At 33.9% G+C, this 27691-nt stretch overlaps 2 protein-coding genes across 4 annotated transcripts in view; one reads left to right on the forward strand and one right to left on the reverse strand.

The window, feature by feature from the left end:
• Positions 1–3833, reverse strand: LOC115446963 (transcription initiation factor IIE subunit beta). Its single transcript, XM_030173813.2, has 6 exons — positions 3621–3833; positions 2313–2420; positions 1424–1586; positions 975–1084; positions 650–827; positions 1–275 (listed from the first exon to the last, which is right to left on the reverse strand). Exons 1-6 carry the CDS (start codon positions 3680–3682, stop codon positions 15–17), a joined length of 882 nt encoding a protein of 293 aa, XP_030029673.1. The 5' UTR covers positions 3683–3833; the 3' UTR covers positions 1–14.
• LOC115446961 (chitooligosaccharidolytic beta-N-acetylglucosaminidase) overlaps positions 3554–27691 on the forward strand; it is a 26706-nt gene continuing 2568 nt past the window's right edge. Inside the window, exons 1-13 of one of the 3 annotated variants that reach the window (XM_030173811.2) lie at positions 3554–3715; positions 8313–8374; positions 17134–17267; positions 20067–20197; positions 21621–21726; positions 23563–23726; positions 24174–24282; positions 24573–24694; positions 25168–25302; positions 26489–26594; positions 26918–27096; positions 27296–27394; positions 27549–27669. In XM_030173811.2, the coding sequence (XP_030029671.1) occupies positions 8319–8374; positions 17134–17267; positions 20067–20197; positions 21621–21726; positions 23563–23726; positions 24174–24282; positions 24573–24694; positions 25168–25302; positions 26489–26594; positions 26918–27096; positions 27296–27394; positions 27549–27669 (1462 nt within the window). In that variant the 5' untranslated portion in view covers positions 3554–3715; positions 8313–8318. Of the gene's footprint in view, positions 3716–4537; positions 4680–8312; positions 8375–17133; positions 17268–20066; positions 20198–21620; positions 21727–23562; positions 23727–24173; positions 24283–24572; positions 24695–25167; positions 25303–26488; positions 26595–26917; positions 27097–27295; positions 27395–27548; positions 27670–27691 lie in introns of those variants that run through there. The other 2 variants (XM_030173810.2, XM_037442420.1) reach the window with 2 other exon arrangements.

The raw sequence follows: 27691 nt of genomic DNA on the forward strand, positions 1-27691 counted from the left end.
TCAATAATCGCAATTTATTTAATCGAAACACCCTTTTGTGTCAATGTGTTGTCCTCATAAGTCTCAAGAACATCAGCCAAGTGCTCGTTATCCCTGGGTTTCTTGAATTGTCTTCGTTTCTGTGCTGGCCTCTTGCGCTTGGGAGCTACTGGCTTCCTAGGCCCGTGGTCCTGCATGGACTTGATGCCTTGTTTCTCTAAATATTCCTCGATCTTGGCGTCGTCCATTGCGTCTACTGCTGTAGCGCGCCATAACTTTACGAACTCTTCGTCTACCTGAAGAAAGTGTATACGCAACCATTTATAAGATTCATATTTTCAATTATTATGGTTGTCTGTTTTAGGCGGGTATAGTTACATTGGATTGGGATAATACTGATACCAAAAAAATATCAGCAGATTAAGTATAGTTGGTTGGTATGCTAGTGTAGGCCATATACAGGGGTAGGGACTCGGTGTAATGCTCGCTCAATGATGCAATACTCCCGAGTGTCGACATTATAACACTGGTGAAACCAACATAACTTTTCCAAAAAAAAAATGTCGATATTGTCTCGAGTTAATTTCTTTTTATACTACAATACGATTGATACAGTCAAAATTATAACTTAATTAGTTCACACGTCACATTCAATAAAAAAATAACTTACGTCTAAAGTCGCTGTTTTGTCATTATAAAACAATATTTTCTTTTTATCCGTTGGCCTAGTTATGTATAATATCTCTTGCGCCAAGTTCTTCAGAGCTCGCTCACAATGTGGTAAAGATTCCTGGACGTCTTCTAGCAGTATGCCACCGAGACCTTTCAGATCTTGTTGTTTTAATAATCTGGAAAATTAACATTGGTTTATATGCGATTTGTTTTAAATAAATTCGTAGCTAAGTATCAAAATAAAAAAAAATTGGACTCAAGATATATGATCTACATAAGTGGTTGATTGTTTAATAATGAATTTAAAAAAAAAAAGTATATACCTCAATAAAGATTTTTTGTCTTTTATTTTGTAAACAGGTTTAAATATGTATTTGTTGTCAGGTGTGCATTCTATTTTAGGATTATTCTGCAGTGCTTCTGTTTGCAGCCACTGAAAATTACGAGAACAGTAAGTTTTACAAATATTTACTTACCCATTTTGTTTTTTTTTTATTATATTAAATGCAGATTAAAAAGTTCTGCTATTTTATTACATGCAAGGATTATTGTGACGTGTATGACCAATCTTACTTTTGAATAGGATCTTAAGTAAACATTCTAAATACTGAACTGTCTAATTAACTATACTTGAGTTGTTTGAATACTTGTAATCAGAGCGAAGAGTTAGATCTATTAATACGGCCCTACGCTTAGATACCCACACTTTTATTTTTTAAATGATGTTTTTTTGGCTTGTTCCAAAAAATATGTGTTAAATAGACCAGCCTACCTGTTTGACTTTATTCCCAACATCCAACTGATTAGTTTCATCCAAAACTTCGTCCAGGGTGAGAGGGTGGTCATCACCATCCTGATGCCTCGCTCTCATGTGTCTCACGATGCGGGCCAACACTCCAAATCGATAAGAGGAGCTGCCCGTCATCGTTTTATAGCTAAAATATTAAATGGTTAAAAAGTTAGAAATTAATTGAATCCCATATTTTAATCCTATGTATTTTACATAAAAACGATATCTACATGTAATATTGAAACTGTAGAAAATAATTAATTAAATTACTGAATATTTGAGCTTTAAAAATTAAAAGTACATTTTATAATCAATAAAATTATTTGATACCTGCTTTATTTAATACCCTGTATAGTATACATATTTTTGTAAATGATGCTGATTCTTGATTTTATGAGGTTGGAAACTGTTTGCTTATAAGTTCAGTAGTAACAGGTAAACACATGGGGATATCAGTTTATTTTAATAGGATTTCCATTTTCTTTGTATTTTTTGCTAGAAACATAGTTTACAATACTATTGATTGGGGTTAATACAAAATCTAAATAACATTTCTTAAACTATAACAGCTGGAAAACAACTTTAGCACACTACTGATGGATGGTGTTCTGTTTGTCAGCTATTGTACCAATCAATTGTTATCTAGTGGCAACTTACATACCTACCAGTGGTGAAAGGTGAAATTTCCTGAAAGGGAATCCGACACAACATAAGTACTAATATGCATGACTGGAGTCTGCAAATCATTCTAATGATAATAAATTTCACATAAATTGTAATAAGTTAAATCGGCAGGAAATGGTTGATGTGGACCCTTCATCACTGGTCTCTATAACCCTATTTGACTGTACACTGTTGTCTCTTTACTTACTTACTGGCATCAAGCTTCGGCCCAGCACTGGCCGAGCTTGACGATGATTTTGATTTCTTCTTGCTGTCATCTTTAAACTGTGACTCGTCTTTCTTTTTCTTTTCAACACTGAAACAAACATGTAATTATTTGTTATCGTTTTGGTTTTGTGATTATAATACTTTTATCATGTGGCCCTTTGGCCACAGGGTCTTATGTGCTGTGCTGTAGATTTCTTATTTGGGTGTAGCTTTGTATGTATTGTGAAAAGTCCATATTACCTTGATTACATAAGCACAAATTTTCTCAGTGTCATACTATTATAACATTCTGTTCGTAATAAGTGTATTTGTGAATTGGTACATCTTTATAAGAACTATACTATACTAAGAAAACTGAACTAATATTAATTGTATGTGTAAACTGTTGATGTTCCTGTGCATAATAAATAAATAAATAAATATAGTTTCTGGCACAACAAAAACCTGTTTCTTAATGTTGGGCTTAATAACTATGTGGGTTGTGACGGAATCAGTAGAAGTTAAACAATGAAGTATTGAATTAACTATATTTAAATGTACACTTGAATCATTAATTCTTATATATTTCTTTTGCTGGTACTTAACAAGATACTACAGGTACAGGTAGAGAATATGAAGCATAAATAATTGTTATTAGTGTCAAAACGCAATACCTAGAAATCAAATGAAAACTAATATAAATATAAGCAGGTATAATTTTATAATTATGGTTTTTATTTCAGGAGAGTAAAGTGTATGTGTTGTATGAAGTTTTTATATACTTAGTTCTTTAGGGCAAATTTAGCTGTAGATTAAAATCTTTGACATGTTTATAAGCAGCATGTTTGCAGCTTTATGATATGCCCAGAGCCAGTCCTCTATTCCATTTTCATCTGTTTAATTATTTTGGAGATGATGGTAACATATTTCAGTAAATATATTGCATGGATTATGGACTTAATTTGTCATAGTCTTTATAAGTTAAGAATGTTTTTATTACCGGTAGTTAAGTACATTTCTTTCCCTTAGGTTTTGGTGCCACTGGGCAGTCTCTTAAACAATTATCAATCAATGAAGATAGGTTGCTGAGGAACAACATGGCGTAAAAACATAGTCCTAAGTGATTGTAACGACAAGTTTTAAATTACAAAGAAGCTAAATGAATAGAATACAGTCCTTTCTATTGTCGACATTCGTCAACATAATTGGTGTTATACGCATTATGAGCGATTTGTAGGTGTGTGAAAGAGAAAGTGTGCGTGTGACATGTCCAATAAGGCAGTAAGTGGACCACAATCATGAAACATACGTCGGTGTAGCAAGTGCCTTCTTTTTAAACGCCTCCCGCTCCCGTAGTAGCGCCGGATCCATCTTAGAATATAGTTATTACAGGAACGCTAACAAGTAAGTTTAAACAACATTGTTTATTAATTTAACTCAGGTTTTACTACACTTTTCCGCAAAAAACAATTCGTTTGACATTTCGTGACAACTGACGTTTTGTCTGACATTGACAATTTTGCTTTTTAAGTTGGGGGTTAAATCGTGGTGGATAACGGTATTTTTAGTCAAATAACAATCTTATTTCTTGATGTCATGTTCATATAGGTTATCGAAAAAATCATTTGATTGTTTATTTATTTTTGATTTATAAAAATAATACGAGTGTTATAAATCAAATAAATATGTATTTGAACAAGATTATGATGTAGGAACTACATCAAAATGCATACTGGGACATAGACTATCCAGTGTTTTGTTTTTGTATAGTTTTCCGATAAGTAAGTTAGCTATGAAACGAGGAGACTGTAGGTTCAATCTCATTTGTGTTTGAAGCACGAGAGACGGAATATCCTTATAATATTTTCTTATGTATGAATCATTGGAATTGTTTTCTGTTGTCTGTCTATATATAATTCTATTTATAGATAGATTGATATGGTTTACCATGTAGGCCTCTAAATAATATTGCAGTACCTACGTAACAAAAAAAGTAAGGTAAATATCGTACCTAGGCAAAACTGCGATACTGCAGTTAGTCGCTTGCAAAATGTTTTTCTGTTTGTAAAGTACGAATATAAAACCAACTTACCGTGAAATTGATAGATTACTGTATTCATAAACAAAAGTAATTAATAGTTCGCCAATCCGTTAAATTGTGAAAGCGATTGTATAATTGTTTCAGTAATCCACAAAACAATGAATTGGACGTTATTAAATTTCCCCTACACATGGGCCGCAGTTCGGTACTTGTATTGCGCTCACAAAAACTGGTTTCCCGTAGTTAGTTCAGTGTGGTATTGAATTAGCTGCCCGTAGTTGTCACTGCTGTTTCTTCCGAGTGACAGTGTGGACGTTTTACAAAACGGTGCGTATCTAGTATTATTATTTATCATTTACTCTCGAGTACGTCTAAATTTTTATCAGGTTTATAAAGATTGAAAAATTGTTATTTTCGGTAATGTTTCGAAAAAGCATATCGTAGTTTAGTGTCAATAAATTAAAAAGCAGTGACTAATATGGAATTTGTTTTTGAAATATGATAAAATTTTGTATTTTTATGGTCTTAATGTGTTTTTGTTGCTAACATTTGTTACGAATTATGATCGCTCCAATTATCCACTGGTTTTTTTTTCTTGTACTCAATTGGTTTTTAATGTAGTGAAGCGAAATACAGTCAATTTGTTGTGAATTGGCATTTGCAACCATAGTTTAGTGACGCTCTTTTATGTTAGCAAAATTAATAACTTCTCTGATGGTGTTACGATTATTATGTCATTGTGATCGCTAGGCATCATTTATTGAAATATTTAACTCTAATGAAAATAAACGGTAAAAAAGAACTATGCAAGAACTTTGTTTTGTAAGAAAGTAGCGAGCGTTGTCATTTTTCGGTACATACTATTCTTGTACGAAAATAGACAGAGATATGTCAATAGTTTTTTACTTATGTGTGTATTTTTATATTACCACTTCAAAATAATTAGTTATGTTAAATATACTATGTAAGTTGGTATGGTTCTTATGAAACAAAACTATATACATATACTTAGATACTAATCCTGCTACCAAAAACGTAATTATTAATTTACCATTAACATTTAATATTTAATCTATTTATTAGTCAGTATTCAGTAAAGATGAGTCATTGATTAAAATGATTTTCGTAATGTGAATGATGAGATACAGTTTCAATATCCTTTAATTTAATTAAAATTATATCTAATCATGTTTTATCACTTGGGTATTTTTTCATTAAATATATATTTTAACCAATTTCAAAAACAGGCAGAGGTTCTCAATTCTATTGTATTTTTTTTAAATGTTTGTAACCTCAGAACTATTGACTGGGTGAAACGATTTTTATGATTCTTTTTTTATGTAAAAGCTGGTGCTTCTCGTGTGGTCCCATATAAATTTCATTGTTGTTGACTTCGGAAATATATCAGAAAAGTGTGAAAATAGATTTTTATTAATACAAAAACATAAACATTCAAACTTTTTAACAAAAAATGATACCGCCTTTAAAAACCATTAAAACCGAAAAATATGTAACAGGTCTATGTAATGGTTACCAATTTTGGAGTCGATGACTAATTAAAATAGCTAGTTATTATAGAGTGTAAAGCCTTGCTTGGCAAATAAACTAATAACACGACAAATGGAAAAATCATAAAAGAAAATTGATAGACAAAGTACATATCAATAGTATTCCTTGCGAATAGTTTATTCAATATTTTTTTGCAATTCAATCAGAAAAATAACATATATATGTGAATGTTTTTTAAGTTTTATTAACGGCGTGGCTAGCTTTAAAATTTCCATATAACTTGACATGTAATGGGCTTAAAATCGTGCACAGATTCTTAAAACGTGACAAGTATATATATCTATATCTTCTATCTATCTATACTTATAATAAATCTGTAGAGAGGTCAATTCTGTACATGAAATATATTTCCAAAATAACTATCAGGGGGTGATTAGGGATCGATACTGATGCCAAAAATGCAATTAGTAAAATTTTTGTCTGTCTGTCTGTCTGTCTGTATAACCGTTATAGAAACAAAAACTACTCGACGGATTTTAACGAAACTTGGTACAATTATTTGTCATACTCCTGTGCTGGTTATAGTATACTTTTCATCACGCTACAATTAATAGGAGCAGAGCAGTGAAGGGAAATGTGGGGAAAACGGGAGAAGGTACTCCATTTTTTAAGCTTCCGTCGCGTGTGCAACCTTAATGGTTAAAGCTGCACAGAAATCATGTATGACGGAAATGTTCTCCTTAAAATTATGTAAAAAATATCCCACGACAGCATATGTCTATCTTTTATGGTTGACTCACAATAACACGTGTAACTCCCGATAGCTTAGCAGTTCGAAGCTTTCTCATTATATTTGTCTACTCTTACGTTTATAACACTCTCAGTCATTCCTAATTAAAAAAAGTTAACATTATTAAATATTCCATAAAAAAGAATCATAGAAATCGGTTTAGAAACACCAAAGTTATACATGAAATACGCTAATAATAAACCATCATGCGTGAATACTGAATCATGCTATAAGGATTACTTTTGTATATATATAAGGTCGCGAACGCACACGCAGGCGGCTTGCTTGGCATCTAGAGGCTAGCGAATCACCTAGCGAGTAGCTCCGTAAAACGAAGATTCTCGAACGTTCGCGACCGGCTCCATTTTTGAAGTCCGAAATCCACGCGGGCGAAGCTGCGAGCGGAAACTAGTTTAAAATATAAAATGGACTGTTCTTTATGATTAAGACGGTATTTCCCGCGTTGTCCTTATCTGAGTACCTTGGATTGTGGAGATTTTTCCCGCGCTACAGACGTCACCCGCGTTGGGCAGTGTTAGTGATATTTGGTGGCAAATTCAATATTTTGGCTGGGAACTTAAGTATATATTTTTATCAAATTATATTAATGTTTTGAATTTTAATAGAGGTAGTTTTTTACTGCAAAGATATAGAACGCAGTAGATATTCATCTGAATGTACTTACTTTTTTTGACCGCACACAATTTTGATTTCACAATCCTTTTGAGCCCCGTGACATAAAAAGTACCCTTGCCTTTTTTATTCCAATTACCTTTATGTAATTCTACATAAAATACACGGCAAGGTAATCGTGTGTAGATTCGGTAAGCTTTTACGTAATTTCGTTTATTGTTATAGTTAATATTATTTAAGAACCAAAGCGTGTTAATGCTTTTTTCATTCTTATTATAAAAAATCTGTTGGAATAAGCACTTCTTTAGCATTTAATAGCGTTACATTAACGATTTACCACTTCATCATATACATGTAAAATTATCATCATCCAAAATAATATGACAAAACAGAAGGATGGATTGGTCCCACATTGCTATCCCACATAGTCCCAAGTGACGTTCAGATTAGCAAAAAAACTTGCAGAAATTGAAAACTTTTTTTTATTTATTTATTTACAAATCATAGCACTTACATTATGTGGGTTATTACAACTGCGTTAAGATGCGCACTAAGTTTAGAACTTGTATCATTGACTTCCATAAACGAACTTTACTTACGAGGTGACTTCTGCAAATTTTGAGGCTTGTAAGACGTGCGTGTCGCATGTGTATAAAATTATCGTTGCAAGTGTAAACGCACCTGAAAGTTTTAATGCAATGTATAGCCGTGAGCACTAGCTAGTCTAGACTTATCTTCAAAATAGCTAATCTTCAGTATGTACAATTCAATTATATCGAGTTGTAGGTATTATATAAGTTAGTCACTGACACAGCAGTATTAAGTTTCGCGTAGTAGCTGCAAGTTTCTCGTAACATGTCGAAGATAAAACAGGATATTAAAGTGAAAGCAGTATTGTATTTCAACGATATCTAACAGAAAGCAATTTGGATGTGCTCTCGTATTTTTGTATTCCTACATTCCAATTCGTAAATTACATGACAGTACTTACTTAGTTGTATTTTTTATTGTGATATTTTTGTTCACAGGTAACGATGTGGCTGCGTAGGTTTTACATATACAGCGTGTACATTATCATATTAGCAAAATGGTGAGTAATACATATATATATTTATTTCTATAAGATATGTAGATATCACTCATAAAGCACATACCTACAGTGGTGTACAAATATTAGCCCTTATACGCTTCTGTTAATCCAATGAGGCAAGTGCACCTGACAAGGATCGAAAATACCTTTGCATTGGATTAACCTGGAGTGATTTTTCGGATAAAATTACGAACTCTATGATGATTGTAAACCGGGTTCTTAACATAGGGTCGAATTTGGCGTCAAATTTTATTCTTTTATTTTTCACTTGGAATAATGAGCGATATTCAAATATTAATCCTTATTGGTATAAGGGTTAATCCGCAATGAGGTTAAACAAATCAAAAGGTTACTGAGCAAACCATTTAACCTTTTAACTCGATTAATGGGTCCCTGGAAACTGATTACTGGTAAATACAATGCAGTCGAAATAATCCGTACATCGTGAGGGTTTCTGATTTTCACCATAATTATGTCGGCATGCAGGTGTGCATAAAGCAGGTTATCTCATTATTTGCTATGTCTTTTTGTATTCGGGCTCACATTCGAAGTATCATTGACTCTACTTTTCTAAATGGTTTAATAGCCAATTCTTGTGGACGATGTATTTACCAATTTAAGCCAATGAGGATTGTACAGTTTCCATTAAAATGCATTTTCTTGATTACACGTTGTATTTGTTCCTTTTATAAAATACTAGCTTTTGCTCGCGGCGTTTCCCGCGCTAAATCCGACTCTAGGATAAAATGTAGGATAGAGCACCCAAAGAAAACCTACCTTTCCATTAGTGCCCAAATTTATCAAAGAAATTTTACTTCTTTCTAAAATAGACATAGAACCAATAACATAAACAAAAAGTTGTTTTAATTTGCGTAAACTATGCGTGGGTGAATTAATCATTATTGTGTATGACATTTTAATATGTTACCAAATTGTTACGCCGGAATATCTCATATATTAAGTTTATCATATCATGTATAACTTCAAAGTTCAAATCCATATGTCTTAAAATAATTACGGCAAATTGAGTTGAAAGCCCCAATGTGTTTTTTTTACTTAGCTTTAATTAGGGAATAAAAGAATACTCACGTAACTTAGTTATGTCAAATGTGCGGGCATTTATCACTGAAAATATAATGTGCTCTAAGGGTGGAATTGACCCCGACTTCTGTGTCGCTAATCCTTCCTACTCCGCATTAAGTTACCTTTAGTAAAGTTTTAAAAACTCTTACCCAACCTTCTTCACAGACGGTAATCGAAGATTAAGAAATGATTTAATGAGACTTTCACACTAATTTGTGATTCGATTTGTTACCGTTTACGTTATTTTCAAATTGACGTGATTATATTATTAAGCACTATGTAAGAGTTAATGGGCGGTTAATGAATTCCCCATTGTTTAGGTCACGCCTTTAGGAATCTATTCCATAATTAATAAAACAAAAAGTTTAAGTATTAAATATAACCATACATTTATTCTGGTGTATTATAGATAGTAGGTTAATTTAAAATAAGCTGTAAGTTTAAAAAGGGTAAAGCTATTGTAACGTATTAATGTTTAACTATAAGTAAACATCAAACTTATTACAGTATACCTAAATTTGCATTTAGCAAGTGGACAGGTGCGTCACCTGATGTTAAGTGATGGTATTTATATTATATGTAGAAGAGCCTATAGCTTGCAGTTCTATACTATAAACGAAGCTATAAGGTCTATATTCAGTTATTTCTTACTTGAGTACGACATAATTAATAATAATAATAATAATATCAGCCCTGTATTAAATACTTGCCCACTGCTGAGCACGGGCCTCCTCTACTACTGAGAGGGAATAGGCCTTAGTCCACCACGCTGGCCTAGTGCGGATTGGTAGACTTCACACACCTTCGAAATTGCTATAGAGAACTTCTCGGATGTGCAGGTTTCCTGACGATGTTTTCCTTCACCGTTAAAGCGAACGATAAATTCACAAAGAATACACACATGATTTTTTAGAAAAGTCAGAGGTGTGTGCCCTTGGGATTTGAACCTGCGGACATTCGTCTTGGCAGACCGTTCCACACCCAACTAGGCTATCGCCGCTTTTTGACATAATTAGTTCCACTATAAAACATTTAGCATTTTTGTAACTGTTAAACCGCCACTAAAATTAACTGACATAGCTGTAAACATTTCATCATGCTAAAAAGTTTGTTACGACAAATTAATTCTTTTTTTTTACTTTACTACAATATGTAATTCGACACAACATATTGTATATGTTAGACATAGCAAGGCGCCATATTTGTTACTAACCGTTCTAGATATTTCTATATTGGCAATTAGCTTTTAATTTATGTACTGCGCGTAGGACACGTTTTAGTGTCCACAAAAAGTGTTCCATAGGTCTTGTGTGCCATTTTAAAAGAAAACTATATATTGCTAGGGGGCTCAGCCCGCGTAACAGGCTTTAAATAATTGGAATTTCGCAGAAGAACGAATTACAGCATACATTATAGTTAGGTGCATAATGTATTTACTTAGTTTTGCGATGTACATTGCTTTCAACGGTAATTTTTATACGGATGAGACTAACTTTAGGTATATTTTGCTCACAATAGCAAAATTATGTAAATCGGTTTTAAAAAAAATATGAAAATTGCGACTCATTTTTGAATATTGATAGGTACAGACATCTGGTGTATTTATTTTTAACAATGATATTATCGAATTCTTTGTTCCTATTTCCATATTAATTTTTTTATATTTACTCAAGTGTGGAAGTTTCTCGTTGGCATGTAATTGCATTGTACTGTTAAGAATATTGATGATATTTGCGAAAGCTGATGTTTACCTGTAAAATATATAATTAAAAAGTCTGGCGTCCATTGTTTCCTATGCATTAATTAAAGTAAAATTAAAATTTTATTTTGAATTTGATATAGACTTTCACTAGCATATTTGTTTCCAGATCTTTTTCGCACATTACACACGCTAATAGTATAATTTATGTACACTATTGACCGTATGGAATATATTTATGTAATATCAACAATAGTCTCAATTAGCATGATAATAAACTTTTAACTTTATTCATCCTTTTGTTTTTAATACATGTGTCAGCTAGTGCGCCCAAGTGGAATTTTATTTACGTTAACTTCTAATAAGTTCTCTTATTCTTTATTTTTCTTTTTTGGGAATCCACGACTTAATTTATGCTTCTCGTAAAGATTTCGACACCAATCTAATAGAAGCCGCCTATTTAGTGAATAAAATAAATAATTATAATGTCACTCAAGAGGAGTCGTTGAGTTGCATCGCTATGTAACATCTAATAAAATTTATGTGTTAAATAAGAAACCATCAAAGATGAACACCTGTATCCAGCCGTAGTAAAAAATAATGACGTATATATACTTTAGTATATTAAGACTTCACTTGTTATCACCTATCATGAGGATCTTTGGTACCAATAAATGGTTATTCCTTAACGGCAGGTACTCTGGGAATACCCTCAGAGACGGAGCTGCTACTGAGAAATACAACCGCAGGTTTTGAAAAGCTTTATAGGCGGTAATCAAACTTAATTTTTTTTTATCACTTAATATATAATGGTCGTGTATGTGAATATATTTATACAAATAGATAAAGTTGAAGAGTTTGTTTGTTTGAACGCGCTAATTTTTTATCATGGATAGGAAGTTGTTACTTCTGAGTGCTAGTTTTTATTCCGGGATAAAACACAAAGGGACTTTTATCCCGGAAAAACTTTTACACGCGAGTGAAGCCGCGAGCAAAAGCTATTTAATATAATGATCTTTGTATAGTCTGACCAGGAAATTAATATCATCGCCATATTTTGGTAAAATATGGAACTAATTTTTCGTATTGACGATGATAATTTTAAAATGTAAAACCAAAGGCGGCGCTTCCAAAGCGGGTTTTTATTATCCTGGTCAAGATTTACCTGAGCTTCATTTTGTTGGTCACTGTCGACTTCCGAAAATAGGTCCTGTTATGACTCATGACATCACGGCAGTAAAATATGGCGTACGTGCGTTCTATTATCGTGGAAATATATTTTAATGTGACATGTTTCGAATAACCACATTATCTTTGACTGTATGGCAAGAATTCAAATAAACATACTGTATTCAAGTTATTGTGGTGGGGCCTCTAATTTGTATTGACTATTTACTATCGAACTTGAGTGTAAGATATCATAAAACTCTTGTATTGAAAATATTTAAATACAATTTTGATAAAGCACATCAGTAGGGGATCGCGAAATTTTCAGTTGAAGTTTCTCAAACCAACAAGGATTTTTCAAAATTAGAGGGGTTTACATCTTATAGGGCACAAAGCTATCTATATTTTATACAATTGTGTAGTTGCATAATTTGCTGTAGGTAGTATATTCTTTTACTTATATCCCTATAGCGATTTGTTTTGGAATAATTTTGTTTTTTTAAACACGTTCCGCAAATTGGCTGTTGATTGTAATTGAATAACGGTAAATAATGGAATGATTTTTGAATACTGGTTATCTACGTTTGTTTTAAACATGATGGAGGAGTCAAGTTAAGATTAGATTTATTTTAGAAAAAATCGAATGATATAAACGTGGATCATCTGATGGTGAATATGGAAATCGCAAGCATCCAAGAGCATATGGAGCGTATAACCAAGGCAGTGGGTGCATTGATGCAATAGTCGGCAGCGGGTAGAAGAAGGAGAATATGGACCTTCAGAAAACTACGGGAAATGGGACAGCTAACTTTTCAATTTTGTCCTTTTTTGTGAAACAATCCTGCTGCTCTATTTGAGTTGAAACTCATGCTATACGGATAACTGATTACAATTTGGCTCTATCACTAAGGTTTTAGCTAATTTCAACATCAGCGATACCAAAGCCTCCTTAACTAAATTTTCTTTGAAGCATTTTTAATTTCCGACGGCAGGATATATGTAGTTGATGACTGAATTGCGTCGTATTGGTTATTTTATTTGTTTGCTCCCATTTACCTCGGAAGGTACGAAGAGACAGTGCACCTGCATCTCAGTGACTCTACCGGCTCTGGATGTCGTAATAGACGAGCCTATGGCCATATCGTGCATAAATTCGAGACTACTCAGATAATTTTTAATAAGAAGAACTACTGTAGTACTGAGTACTGCCTACTAAGCCTTTACAGTGTATAAGAAAGTAGTCGGAAGATATATTCTTTTAACAATTGTCACGTCCTTATATATAGTCGCGGTTGGTTGGCTAGACCAAGTTTTAGCGATATTCCTTTACAGCTTCCGACTTCTACTTACCAGTTGTCTTCACATTATAGACAGGTTAAACTTTATTATCGAACAGTATATTTTCTGTTTTTCTTTAAAACTGAACATAAGATTGTCGCTTGCTAGATGTTATAGCAAAAGTCATGTTTTTCTATAAACTGTACCAAAGTAGACATATCGAAGTCATCTTGTCACACAACAATTGTCTCATATATTATTCCCAGAAAAGATTGAGCTTGCGAGATCGCGGGCTCTGTCAAGAGAAAATGCAAATTGCAAATATTCAATAACCCTTTGTTTAAGACAAAGTTGGTCTCTATCAGACTGATGTATGCCGTCATGCTGTCTATGATTGTTGATTAACCCTGACCTGGTTCCCGTTATGTGTGATTTCTTTGAGATACATAGTCATGAGTTTGCTATATCACACACACACACATATACTGACGCATATACCTACTGGTTAAGGAGACAGAGTCAAAAGTCGAATTCGACTATCTAGAATCTTCTATTGTTCTACACTCTTTCTTTATAATCATGGATTTAGGACCTTATTATAGACAGGACTTGCGGTTTATTACGCACTAGATTTTCTGTTACTAACCCGACCTTTAAATGATAGTAATGTAATCTTCTTTGCCGCTTTGTTATTTTTTTTAACCTTAAATAAACGAGTAGGTTCTCAGTTTATGAAGCGATATGAAAAATCCTTTTTTTATTTGGAAGTATACATATACTTGCGGATTGGTTTTATAGAAATAGTTTTAACATCAGTTCATTATTTGTTTTTAAACCAAAATAACTGGAATAGGTTTACAAAATGGCGAATTTTGCTTTCGTGTACCTTTTTCAGTGGTGTTTTGTTTTGGGCTTTATTAGCTTCATTTCTTATTTCATACATACGAGTACACTCATAGCATCACGCCTTTTTCCCTTTTTTAGGGGTAAGCAGAGGTGTAACACCGCAGCGCGATAGTCGTATTGCGTGCGCAATACAACTGAGTACGTCACAGAAGCAGTCTATTTCTTATTACTAACACAAAAAGTAAAAAGTACTTATAAACTTTTTAGCAAAAGTTAAAACGCTATTAAAAACCACTAAAAAACAAAAATATATGTGACACAATAGGTAGCTATATATTATGATATACTGGTTAGCAATTTTGGAGTCAGTGGCTAATAAAATTGCTAGCTAAGCTAGATAATTTCATAAAGAAATATACAAAAAAAATACAAAGTAAAATTTTAATTTATGTCTTCTTTGTGTCCTTAGAAAACGAAATTCTCGATTTTTGTGTCGCTAATTCCAAGTCATAAAAACAAATAAAATAAATCTATTTCTATGTATAAGTCGATATTTTCCTGGAATAAATAACGAATTTGAATAAACAACACCTAATTTATTTCAAGAATTGACTATACAGACGTTAACATTTACCAATACACACATAGACATGTTTTCTTATAATTTTATGGTATGCGCAGCGAATCACATTGAGTAACGTTTGACTTCAAGCAGTGCAATCGTATGAGTTCCTAGTAACAGGGTTTGTTGCAATTCACGTGACGATAGATTCTTTGATATATGGTATTTTATACAAACTGAGGAACTTCGCCATTTCACGTAATGCAAACAATTAAATAATAAATAAGTAAAAAAAAATACTTTTGCTGGTGGTAGGATATATTTTATATCCGCCCGGATAGCGATCACTGTACCCAAGGTGTTATTATCCGCCATAGTGGCCCACGCGTGGTGCGTTCCAAGATCAACTGATGTACTATATCCGGTCCTAATAGGCCGGCATAATTGTTGTCGACTGCCGAGGGGTAATCATCTCTCGTCAGTCGACATTCTATTGGACCGCACTCCACTTACCATCAGGTGCTGTGGGGCCACTTTGACTTACACGTATAAAAAAAAAAAAAATTATACTAGCACAATCTTTTTTAAGTCAAATACGTTCTGTTACTGGAGTCTAGTATTTTTTCAGAGAAAGAAAATATAATAAACACTAGTCTAATACGTATGTATTTTCCACTATTGCCCCTTCTGATACGCGGATGAAGTAAATATGTTAAAAACAAATATATGTTGAAGGCAAAAAAATAACGAGTGTATGATATTGCAAAAAAATTTAATAGAAATGAGGTGTCTCATCAACTTTACTTCGGTATTGGCTTCTATATTATGACGATTTTTGCAAGTAAGTGTACGAAACAAAATGCATAAAAATATAATCATTTAAATTTCCGACCTGCGTTTCCGACCTTGACCGACACCTGCGTTCAGGAAAGAAAAGCCCCAGTATACATTTTCCAAATGTAAAAAGTAATCCAAATTGAATTATCGATAACAGTCTTTCGATGTTTCATCCGCGTAGAATTCGGAATCTGAGAAAAATTGTGGCCCAAATCCTTCTTTGCAGCCCGCTCGCAAATTTTATCCAATGGGTTCAGTAATTTGGCCATGAATGCTTATTTGACCGTCAGTTATTCTAGCATTTTATAATGTTAGTAGGTATATTTATTATAATATGTAACGGGATAAATATTTTACCGGAATAAAAAGTTCCCCTTTTGGCTCAGGAGTAATGTAGCTTCCTATTAGTGGAATCAATCCATTAAAATCAGTAGATAGTTCCTGAGATTAGTTCGTTCAAACCACCAAACTTCAGATTTATTTATTAGTATAGATTGATAGATACGTGTTTTCCTCATAACTCGTAAAATACCAGTTTGACTAAAACTTGATATACACAACGCATATTTATATTAAATAAATATAGTATGTCTATTAGTTAATATTATTTATGATATGTTAGAAAAAATTATGGACTTACAACTTCCGAGAATTATCGTGCCCCCCAAAAAGAGCCTGCTAACAACAATTTTTCAACAAATTATTCCAATTCAATCTTGTATTCGATCCCGAAAACCAAATAAATATGTTATTTGTAACCATTAAAAAAACTTTGCTCTGATTGGTCCATTTTCACGATCTCTCGAAAAAGGCGATCGGAGTCGTCTATTGAAAATGGCGCGGCGCGGCGGTTAGACTTTTGCTGAATAACTTAGCGAATAATTCGTTGGCGCATATATCTTCATATCAGTAAAAGTTTTAATGATTATTTCACTGACATATATCTGTTTAATATGTCTTCCAATGCGCCCTGATCCGCAACATTAAAGTTTCAGCTACATTTTGAGAATAGAATGGACCAGAATTTGAAATAAGTTTTGTTCCTTCTCACTCGCTATTTTTTTTCATACTGTGGATAATGGTGCTGGTTGAGTATTTATATGTTTGCATCATTTTATTTTTTTAGATGGTATGTTATTATGTGTAACCGTTTGTTATCCTAAAAAATGAAAAAAAAAACAACTATAAACTATGAGTAATTTATGTTGTATAATCTCTGTTAGCCCTAAATAAATAAGTAATCCAGAGTCGCATGCAACACCTAGGTAATCATGATATATTTTACAGTGTTACCACAGCCGAGGACTCGCCATGGCGGTGGTCGTGCGAAGACAAACGGTGCGTGAAGGTACGCAACGACCCGCAGAACACGGACCCCGTGCTCAGCCTCGAAGCTTGCAAGATGTTCTGCGATGAATACGGTATGTTACATGCTGTGGGGGGAGTGCAAGGGAGTGCACGAGCACAACCCTGTCTTGAAAAAATCACAAAAAAAATAAGTCAATGAATGAAAGTGGGAGCTATCGACTACAGAGGTTTTATTATGATTTAGCATATACAAATACTCGTGGGATTTTTTATTTAAAAAAACTAAATAAGCTCCTATAAACCTACATACTTTTCGTCTTTATAATATTAGTATAAATACAATATTCTGTGGTCCTACTATTGATGTATAATGACGTAGCCAATGAAAGACGCAGATGTTGCCGCGAGTAAAGCCTAGTATATTTTGAGAACACGTTTATTTCTTACTAAATTTCAATAGAGGTAAATCACCTCTTGCGTGTGAGCAGAGTATTAAATACTGCCTAATACATAACAGTTACAATAGACTTCAACCAAGATTAATTACTCTAAACAATAGTGTTTAAAACAATGGTTACTATACGGTATCATTGTGTCCTAGCTAATGCTAAGTTAGGTCTAGCAAGTTCTTGGAGCTATATATTGTGTAAGAATTTCTAGATGCGATAATATTTCGATAGTTCTATACACGTGGGACTTGCTGCGAGGTTTGCAAGCTGCAAAATTTTTAGTATACAGCTTGCTGTGATTGTTTACACGGTATAAATTTGCTGGCGAAGTCAACTTCTGTAAGTTTTCTTTCTAATCTTAACTTCCCTTTAAACTCCTTTCGTAATTAAAAATCGTTGTTGCCATGGTAATATTATAACGTAGGTTGTACTCTAGATCTGCTTGGAATAAAGGATTTTCCAGAATAAGTCATGAGTGCGTGGTACTTAGGTTTAAAATAGTGTGAATACTAAGACCGATGTTCCTGTTAGTGTCGGTTTTAGGGAGTGGTCAACGGGACAAGTGGACAAAGGGTACCAAGAAAAATTACCCTCCTTCGGCAATCGCGTAAAAAGACCTTGCAAACGTCTGCCCAGATCCTCGCATGTTAAGCCTGCTACTGATCCCCGTGCAAAATTTCATTCAAATCCACCCACAGCCATTGAACTGTGAATGATGCATTCAAATATGTATTTGGTTTCAAAACAAAGAAAATAATTTTATCTAATCTTTAGCCATCTTATCTGTAGCTCTCAAGCCCACGATGTTTTCTCAATTGATCAAAAATAGACCATTCAGGAATTAGAGCATCGGAAGTACGTACATAACGTAGGCTAACTGGATTGAGTAAGCGTTGGTCTAGGAATTATAGGCCGGGCGGACTTCAAGACTAGATACAAATTGTGGCGCAAGAGATGTCGTAAGTGGTAACATGATTTGCGATTTGCAACTTAAACACGTTTGGAATAAGGAAAATTACCTTATTCGATATTTATAATTTGTATAGTAAATTATGGTAATGTTTAAAGACGTAAATAAATTAGTGTAGCGATGCCTTACACAGATATCATAACTGTTGTAAAGGTCTTGGGTTTAATCCCAGGAAACATATCCAATATAATCAAACGCGTGTATAAGTTGTTAACACTAACTTTACGGTAAAGACTAAACATTATTATGCCACTTGCAAAATGCAATAAATCTTTAAAAACAGTTTTGCATGTGGTGAATGATGGTTACAGTAAGGTTGTCATTCAAGTAATAAATCTGAAATCCTGTCTCATCAATTTGCATAAGGTTTATTGTTGAATTGTTAGTATAATACTATTATGTAAAGTAAAAACTGGTTTTAAATGTCGCATAAATATAGAAACGTGATTTATTTTCAAATGCTTCCTATTTCAATTGTCCGAATCAAGTTCAAGTTTTTACATAATCGACTGTGACACTAAATCATTTTCATTGCGAATTAAGAATTTGGTTCATAACTATGACCTCACAATATTAGTTCAACTATTTAATGTGGACCAGATTCGACACATTTCTGCCGCAACCAGGTTGCAAATTATATTTGGCAGCGTTCTAAATTTGGTTTTAAAATTCGAATGCAAAAAAGAAATTTTATAGCAGCCATTATTTATCAGAAATGAGTTTGTGGATTTGTTTTTTTTTATCGGGCGCCATTAGAGTGTATATTTTTTATACTTTTTTTGTAATGAATTTATCTCCAAACACGCATCGAGGCTCGTGTGTAAGGTACTTGACCGCATCAGGGTAAATTATGTTAATTTATGAAAATATCATGTAAAGAAACGCAACTTTTTACGATCGGGCCGCTAATCGAACTGATCTGATGTCCCGAGATTTGCCAATTCATTGGAAGTGAAGTTCATTGTGACAAACAATGCAACTGGTTTTTTGCGTGTTTGTTTGAATGTAAATGCCAATGTGACACATGAAAGAATTTTTATCTCTAAAGAACATCGTCGTCATTATTCATTGCGAGTAGAATTTAAATCGTCCATTCATATTTTAACGTTCATTTAAAATGGCGTTAGTTCCATCGTTTCAATTTAATTAAATATACAAACGTTTTATTGTTTCGAATTCCGTTATAAAATATGTGAAAGGCGATTGGTGAATGGTAATTGGACTAGACGAGTTGAAAACCTAGTTTAAGCGTTCTATGTCTGCGTGCATATTAGGCTAGTCTAGATTTAGAATTAACTCATCAAACTTGTAACATCTTGTGCGGTTATACTTGGCAGACTTCATACAATAATTCTATTCGAAAGGTCTATGTCTCCCGTGTTTTCCTGTTATTAGTACTTTCTTGCAAATGGTCTTTTATTGTCATTTCAAATAATCTTGCAAAGGAATTACGTGATTAAAGCGTGGTATTAAAGTGCAATTTCCTATTACAGGTTTGCTGTGGCCGAGGCCGACCGGCGAGACGGATCTGGGAAATTTCTTATCAAAAATAAATATAAACAGCATAGATATACAAATTCCTAAGCAGGGAAGGAGTGAAAGTCTTTTGAAAGCGGCGGGAAAGGTAAGTGTATAAAATAGCAAGTCTGCATCCCAGGGACGTATCAAGGGAGCGGCGATGGGGGCTCTTCGTCTTGGGGGTCACCCGGTGGAAATGTTAGGAATAAACATATGAATATAGTTGTATACTAAAAAAAAATCCCGATTTTTTATCATAAATATATTAATTTAGTACACCACTATAGTAATGCTTGAAAAAATTAACTGTGGTCATAGCATGAAATTCGTTGACATGCGTCCAGGGTACCTTAATTACAAAAAGAAATATGTGCGTAATAGCACCGGCCTAGAGTCCGATTACAAAAATAATTGTTTCCAGACCTCATTAAGAGGCGAAACATTGTTCGGGCATTAGGGTGGAGGCATGTTTACAAAGCATATTAATATTATGTTTTTGCGTGAATTGAATCGGCTTTCCAAAGCTTTTACCGTCCTCGTAAAGTATTTTTAATTAAATAAATGCCTGTATTTAGTGTCGTAGTTTTCTAAGGAACAATCATGGTATATATAAAAATGAAATACAGTTGACGGCGCGTGTAAATGAATTAATTAAAAGGACGGTAACAAATGAACTCCAACGTAACTTTTTACCGTGTCCACTCTAACTATAATGAGAAATTAAATTTTGTTCATACACCTTAACCTTAATAAATGTTTTATGACAAATTATGAGCACGTATTTACTTTTTACGTATTACATTTGTCAATAATTGGGTAGAATAACATAAAATATCGATACTATTTATTTATTCTACCGGCACAACTTGTAAATTAAATATTGTAACTTTTCTTAATACTTTTTAATGATAAAAACAATCAAAATTTACTATTTGGGGTTTTATTTAGTTTGAAGTGCGTAGGTAAATATCGAAAAATATGTAATTGTATGTATGTAAATGTAATTTTAAAACAAACCTTAAAACAAACACAACTTGACAAAAAAAGACTCACTTTTATAAATAGATAATTAAATATCTGTGTTAATGAATTTCTTAAGGTGGTAGCTCAAGGTCCATTTTCATACATTTTGTTTCGGCTTTAATCTGGGTAACTAAACAAGTATTGGCAAGTAAAGAATTTAAATTCACGTCTAGTTAGTGATTAGTTCTCGCTGTTGAAAGAAAAATGTAAAAATTATTAATAATCATGGATATTTCTGCCTTTAAAATTTCGTCATATTAAATTTTAAAGGCCGAAATATCCATGATTATTAATTATTTTTACATTTTTCTTCAACTGCGAGAACTAATCACTAACTAGACGTGAATTTAAATTCTTTACTTGCCAATACTTGTTTAGTTACCCAGATTAAAGCCGAAACAAAATGTATGAAAATGGACCTTGAGCTACCACCTTAATGGATTCCTAATGAATATAATTCCATGTGTTTTAATTTTATCTCTTTCATACGAAATATTTTGTTACAGAGATTCAAAGATGTGGTGTCGCACGCGATACCCAAAGGTCTTTCACCGAAGGCGACAGGAAAATCTGTCGTCATATACTTAGTCAATGACAATCCTGATATACGAGGTATGTATAATAATCACATCGATGGCTCCTAAGTAAACTATCGTATCTCAAAAATGCGATTTACACTTTTATAGCGTTTCGTTATGTACTGTAATATGCACCTTTCAGCTTTCTCTATTTACTAACTCAGTTCTGAACCCACTAAAAAAAGTTAACAAATGAAGATTTTTATAATGGCTTTGGTAGTAAACAGTACATAGATAACGAAACGTTAAAAAGTGAAAATCACTATTTTTAGATACGATAGTTGACTTAGGAGCCATCGACATGTTATTTGATATCATTTTGTATTGTATAGTCAATAAATTCCACTTTTTGAACATGAAGAAGAAGAAATGAAGAATTGCTTGTACTGACACCCGATTTTATTATTTTAATATATGTATGTAATATTTTTAATATATGTCTGTTAAAGTGTATCCCACCCAGCTCAAACGATGACAATGCTGTTAAGAATCATGTAGGTGGCCAATATGTTTGATTTAATCGATGTTATTGTTGAAAATTTAAAGTTTTGCCGGGGCCCATATCGCCCAATTTTAACTTTTTTTTTTTTTTATCATAATTTAAAGTTACTACTCTTAGATCATTTTAGTATTTTTAGATATCCTACTAACTGTGTGCTGGCTTTTTACTATAAAAACATCTGTGATAAGTTATAATCAAAACAGGAACTGCCGGTTTTGTTAGTACAGTTTTCAAACGGTTGTTGTTATAAATTAAACATTTAATAAATAAAAAAAAACAGTTTTATTATGAATGGAAAATTTTAGCTATATCTCGTGATATCTAGATACTCAGATCCGGTAAATGAGGTCAATGTCCTTCGACGAAGGCGACGCAAAAATACAGCTCTTTAAATATACATGTCGCTAAACCTGTATTCAAAACTCCATGCCGATTGCCCTAAATGTTGTTTATGGTCAATATAAACATCGAGAATTTAAAAAGTTGAATAACGTTTATGTCTCTCATCTCAGATTACGGTTGTTTCATTTTTTCGATAAATTGTATGATTAGTGCAATGAAATTAACATTTTTATGGCGACCCTTTCTAAATAAATTGTTAAAATAAATGCGTTACGAATATTTAGTTCCTAATTTAAAATGAACCCCAATATTCTTTGGTAGAATGGCACTAATATGCACTTAAATAAAGTGTTTCATTTGCTTATACAAAATGTTACTTATTTTTATTGACTCGTCGCTTTGTTTTAAGTTCATTAGGCTTAAGTATGGAGAAGGGGGAAGACCTACAGTTCACATTAGGTCAAATGGATTATATTGATTTACGCAGATTGTTATATTGTTTGCAATTGTGAAAGCGTATTACCTGTATCTTCTATTTTAGGATAATTATTTGCATGCAACTTGTGATTTCAAAGTAAATTATTGTTTTGAGCGAAAACCCATACGTCATTGCGTATCGTACCAAGTATTTCCTAATCACCAAGTTAGTACTAAGTACTAAGGCGAAGCTGAAGGGTGAAAATGTAGGGGGTGTAAGTAAATATTAGTTTTCAAAATGAAGTTAGAAATCATTGTTTTCAAAAAATACCGTTTGTTTTAATAAAATATTTTTTTTGGATCAATTAATGTCTTAGGGATAGTTGATAGTTAACCCTAAGACATTAATTAATTAATTATAGGTGTAACTATTTCAGCTTTGCTTTCTTTAATTTTTTTTACAATATTTTATAATAAACAGATGCGCTATGATCTGGCTCTGTCCACAAACAAATCATTCCTACTCACTGGAGTCATTCCCAAGATTTGGTTTTAGTTTCTATGGCTACTATAAGACATGGAGATTAGCTAATGTTACCACATTTCCAGAATTCTCCCTGGAAATGGACGAGAGCTACGCACTGAGGGTCTCACCGGCATCAAATGAGCGCGTCAACGCCACAATCAGGGCCAACTCGTTCTTCGGCATTCGTCACGGACTCGAGACTCTGTCCCAGCTGATCGTTTATGATGACATTCGAAACCATTTGTTGGTGAGTGGCAGCTGTTTTTTAGGTTTTTGCAGTGGCGGCCTTATGTGAGGGCGAACAACCGCCTGGCGTCACGCGTTAACAAGGGGCCTCGTGCAATGTCTAGCTGAGGACCTATTTTCTTTGGAAAAAATAATGCATCAGTTTACCCATGAAATTCAAGTCAGATTTTTTTGCTACCGATTGGGGCTTCGCATCGGCTAAAGCTACCTCTGGGTCTTTGTTTCATAGCCGCTAAATAAAACGGCTCGTCTGATGATAAGGTCTAACAGATCATCTTCGCTCATAGACACCAGTGCTACACGTGGAACTACCGTATTGCACTACTTCTATTGACTCTTCTACCGGTATAACTTCACGACGTGAACAGTGGAAGCTGTCTGATGGGTACAAAATATTGTGCACCATTATATTAGCACAAATTCATCTTATATTTCACCTTGTTCCCAGATCGTAAGAGATGTGACCATAAACGATAAACCCGTGTACCCGTACCGAGGAATTCTGTTGGACACTGCCAGGAACTACTACACCATCGACGCCATCAAGAAAACAATTGGTACATAATTCAGAAATGTTTGCTCTTTTCTTAACCCAAAAACGAACATTAGATTAGATGAGTCGTCTGATTCAACTTTTTGATCAATGATTTTATTTTCGGATACTCTTTATTCTATAAAAAAAATATAACCCCCTGTTAAATTGTCTTATCACTTCAAAAAGTTCTTATTTACTAGAGATGGTTGGGTCTTTAGTCGATCACATAACTGCATTATGGCAGATCCCTTGTTAAGGGAACTGCAATAAGGAACTCTTTTCTCTTAATTATGAACTTCTTATGTTATGCAGATGCCATGGCTTCCGCTAAGCTGAACACATTCCATTGGCACATCACGGACAGCCAGAGCTTCCCATTCGTCATGGACAAGAGGCCGAACCTCGTCAAGTACGGAGCATACTCTCCAAGTAAAGTGAGTATCAAGAATCAGATAGTCCTACGAATTTCAAATACTTTACAGTATATTAGATAATACCTTGGTCTGCAAGAATGGAAGTATACAAAAAATATATTGTTTTCTAATTAACATGTCATTCTAGCCTGTTATTACAGAATGTGATTTGTATAGTTAAAAAAGCACAGTGTTCAATCATAATATTTCAGAGACTTCAAAGAACACTCAGTCATCACTAAAAAAACATATGATTATGTGCATGGTGATCATTTTCTCAAATTCACTTGTGAAAGTTAATAGTTAGTTCGTTATATCGCCGAAAGCCGGAGTTGATGGTACGTAATGCGCCTAAAGTTAATTACCTGATGACTTACGATTCCCAGCATTGGGGAATCGACGCGAGGAGGGGTTATTTTTAACAGATGTAATTATTAATATTGGAAGAAATACGTTTATTGCAAGTTTATGATCTATTTATTAATATTTTGTAGGTGTACACGAAGAAAGCGATCCGCGAGGTGGTGGAGTACGCCCTGGAGCGCGGTGTGCGCGTGCTGCCCGAGTTCGATGCGCCCGCGCACGTCGGCGAGGGCTGGCAGGATACTGATCTCACCGTCTGCTTCAAGGTCAGTGCAAACTACTTCCAGATCTAGTGCTTTTGCTGGTCATAGGATATTTGTATCCGACTGGATAGCGACCGTACGCAATGTACGATACCGCTACAGCGATCTGTGTAAATGTGATGTTTTCCAAGATCATCGCATATCCAATTTCAAACAAGGTGGCGTAGTTGTGTTGAGTGGCGAGGTATAATCATCTCTCGTTAGTCAACAGTCTACCTGGACACCACTCTATCGTTAGGTTGAGTGCCCCACTTTGCCATGCCCTCATAAAAATCAATTGATTATAATAGGGGACCGTCCTGTGATTGATTTTGTAAATTATTCTATATATAATGGTTAATAATACTAAAAAGAAACCCTGCTGCGAAAACTGCATTAAAATTGGTTAAAAAATGAGCCAGTAATCCATATTTCAAATATTACTAAGTGCCGAAGTGGGCGCGATGTGGGGATATCGCTTCATCCCTTTCTTTCGCACGCGTCGTAATGCCCGATGACGTCACATGTGGATATTGCGCCTCTTTTCTGTTTCTCGTTACTTGCCCCTTCTACCGAAATTGAAAGACTTATAACTTGTTGCTTTTTTACCGGATTTAAATAATCCTTTCTGTGTTATAATTTATATAATGTAAATATTTGATAATAATAAAGAACAAAAATGAGTCCGGTCCCCTATTATCTGAGTTATAGTTTGTTTCGAGGGCTGTTGATTATACCCATTGGAATAACAATTAGGTTCAAGGTTGGGATTCATTGGGATTGAGTTTATTAGTCCCACCGGGATTGCTACATACAATATTACTCGTTGGATTTACTGTCTGATCCAAGTTTTAATATCTGCTTCAAAATCAGTTGATTATACCCACCCGGGTCTCCTTCTGTACCGAGGTTAGTTAATTATGTTAGCGGGTTATCGATAAAAATGGAACATTGGTTTTTTCCGGACAAAATTAGGAATAATGTTCTATCTCATTCTTTCACACGCATCGTTATTCCTGATGACGTCACGTGCGCGTATTGTGTCTCTTTTCACGTCGCTTGTCACTTACCCTTTCTCTCGAAATTTTGATATTACACAGGATTTTTACCAATATTTTTGTGTTACAATTTATATGACACAAATATATGATAAAAGTAAAAATGAGCAAGTTTCTTATATGCATGTAAGTATGTATATTTTTGTCTGTAGGCTGAACCGTGGGCCAAGTACTGTGTGGAGCCACCGTGCGGCCAACTGAACCCCATCAAGGACGAACTCTATGACGTTCTGGAAGATATTTACGTTGAAATGGCCGGTATGTGCTTTTTAAATTATTATTTTTGTAAGTAATTTTTATAGATAGAGATTTAAACAGTTGTGCTAGCTAGAAAGAAGTTAACTCTTATGTGTTATTTTTAAAATTGCGTAACATTTTGCCGGGATAATCATTAGTCGTTAGATTGTGCAGGGTTGTACTCAAATTGTGGACGGGGGGGTCATCTACGCACATTATTGTATATTAAAATACTCTGGTTTGTATTGAATTTATTACAATTGTTAGAATAAAACGGGTAAAAATATATCCGACTCCCTCCATTTTACTCACAATCACATTGTAAATAAGTAATATATTTCCAGAGGCGTTCCACTCGACGGACATGTTCCATATGGGAGGAGATGAGGTGAGCGAGCGCTGCTGGAATAGTTCAGAAGAAATCCAGCAGTTCATGATTCAGAACCGCTGGGACCTGGACAAGTCTAGCTTCCTCAAGTTGTGGAACTATTTCCAGACAAAGGCAGAGGATAGGGCTTACAAGGTAAGAAAAGTTTCCGGTATTGTTATATGAAAATATTATTTTATTTAATGATATTTTACTATAAGTTTGTCTATTATTTTATTTATAGTTGTTAATTAGTACGATGAGTTCACTTACGAAACAAATTGGGGATTGCTATATAACTAGGTCTTTTTTTGTGTATTGTTGAATTATTGTAATGCTATTTTGTTTCTTGCAGGCCTTTGGTAAGAATATCCCCTTGGTCATGTGGACGAGCACTCTCACAGACTACACACACGTCGACAAGTTTTTGGACAAGGAAAAATATATCATCCAGGTGATTATGTTTTGCTTACTGTTGCCTAACTGGTGGAATGTAGAATTATCACTATACACAAGAAAGTTATTCATCCTTACCAAACAATTATTACCTTATTTTTAAATTATGTACCTACTACTTACGTATTAACCCTTTACTGCTTTGTACACAGGTATGGACTACAGGCGTAGACCCCCAAATCCAAGGCTTGTTACAGAAAGGCTACAAACTGATTATATCGAACTACGACGCGCTGTACTTTGACTGCGGATTTGGTGCTTGGGTCGGTTCAGGTGAGACTCATAATATTATTAT

The sequence above is a fragment of the Manduca sexta genome, chromosome 24 (assembly GCF_014839805.1).
Source record: "Manduca sexta isolate Smith_Timp_Sample1 chromosome 24, JHU_Msex_v1.0, whole genome shotgun sequence".
NCBI classification, from domain to species: domain Eukaryota; kingdom Metazoa; phylum Arthropoda; class Insecta; order Lepidoptera; family Sphingidae; genus Manduca; species Manduca sexta.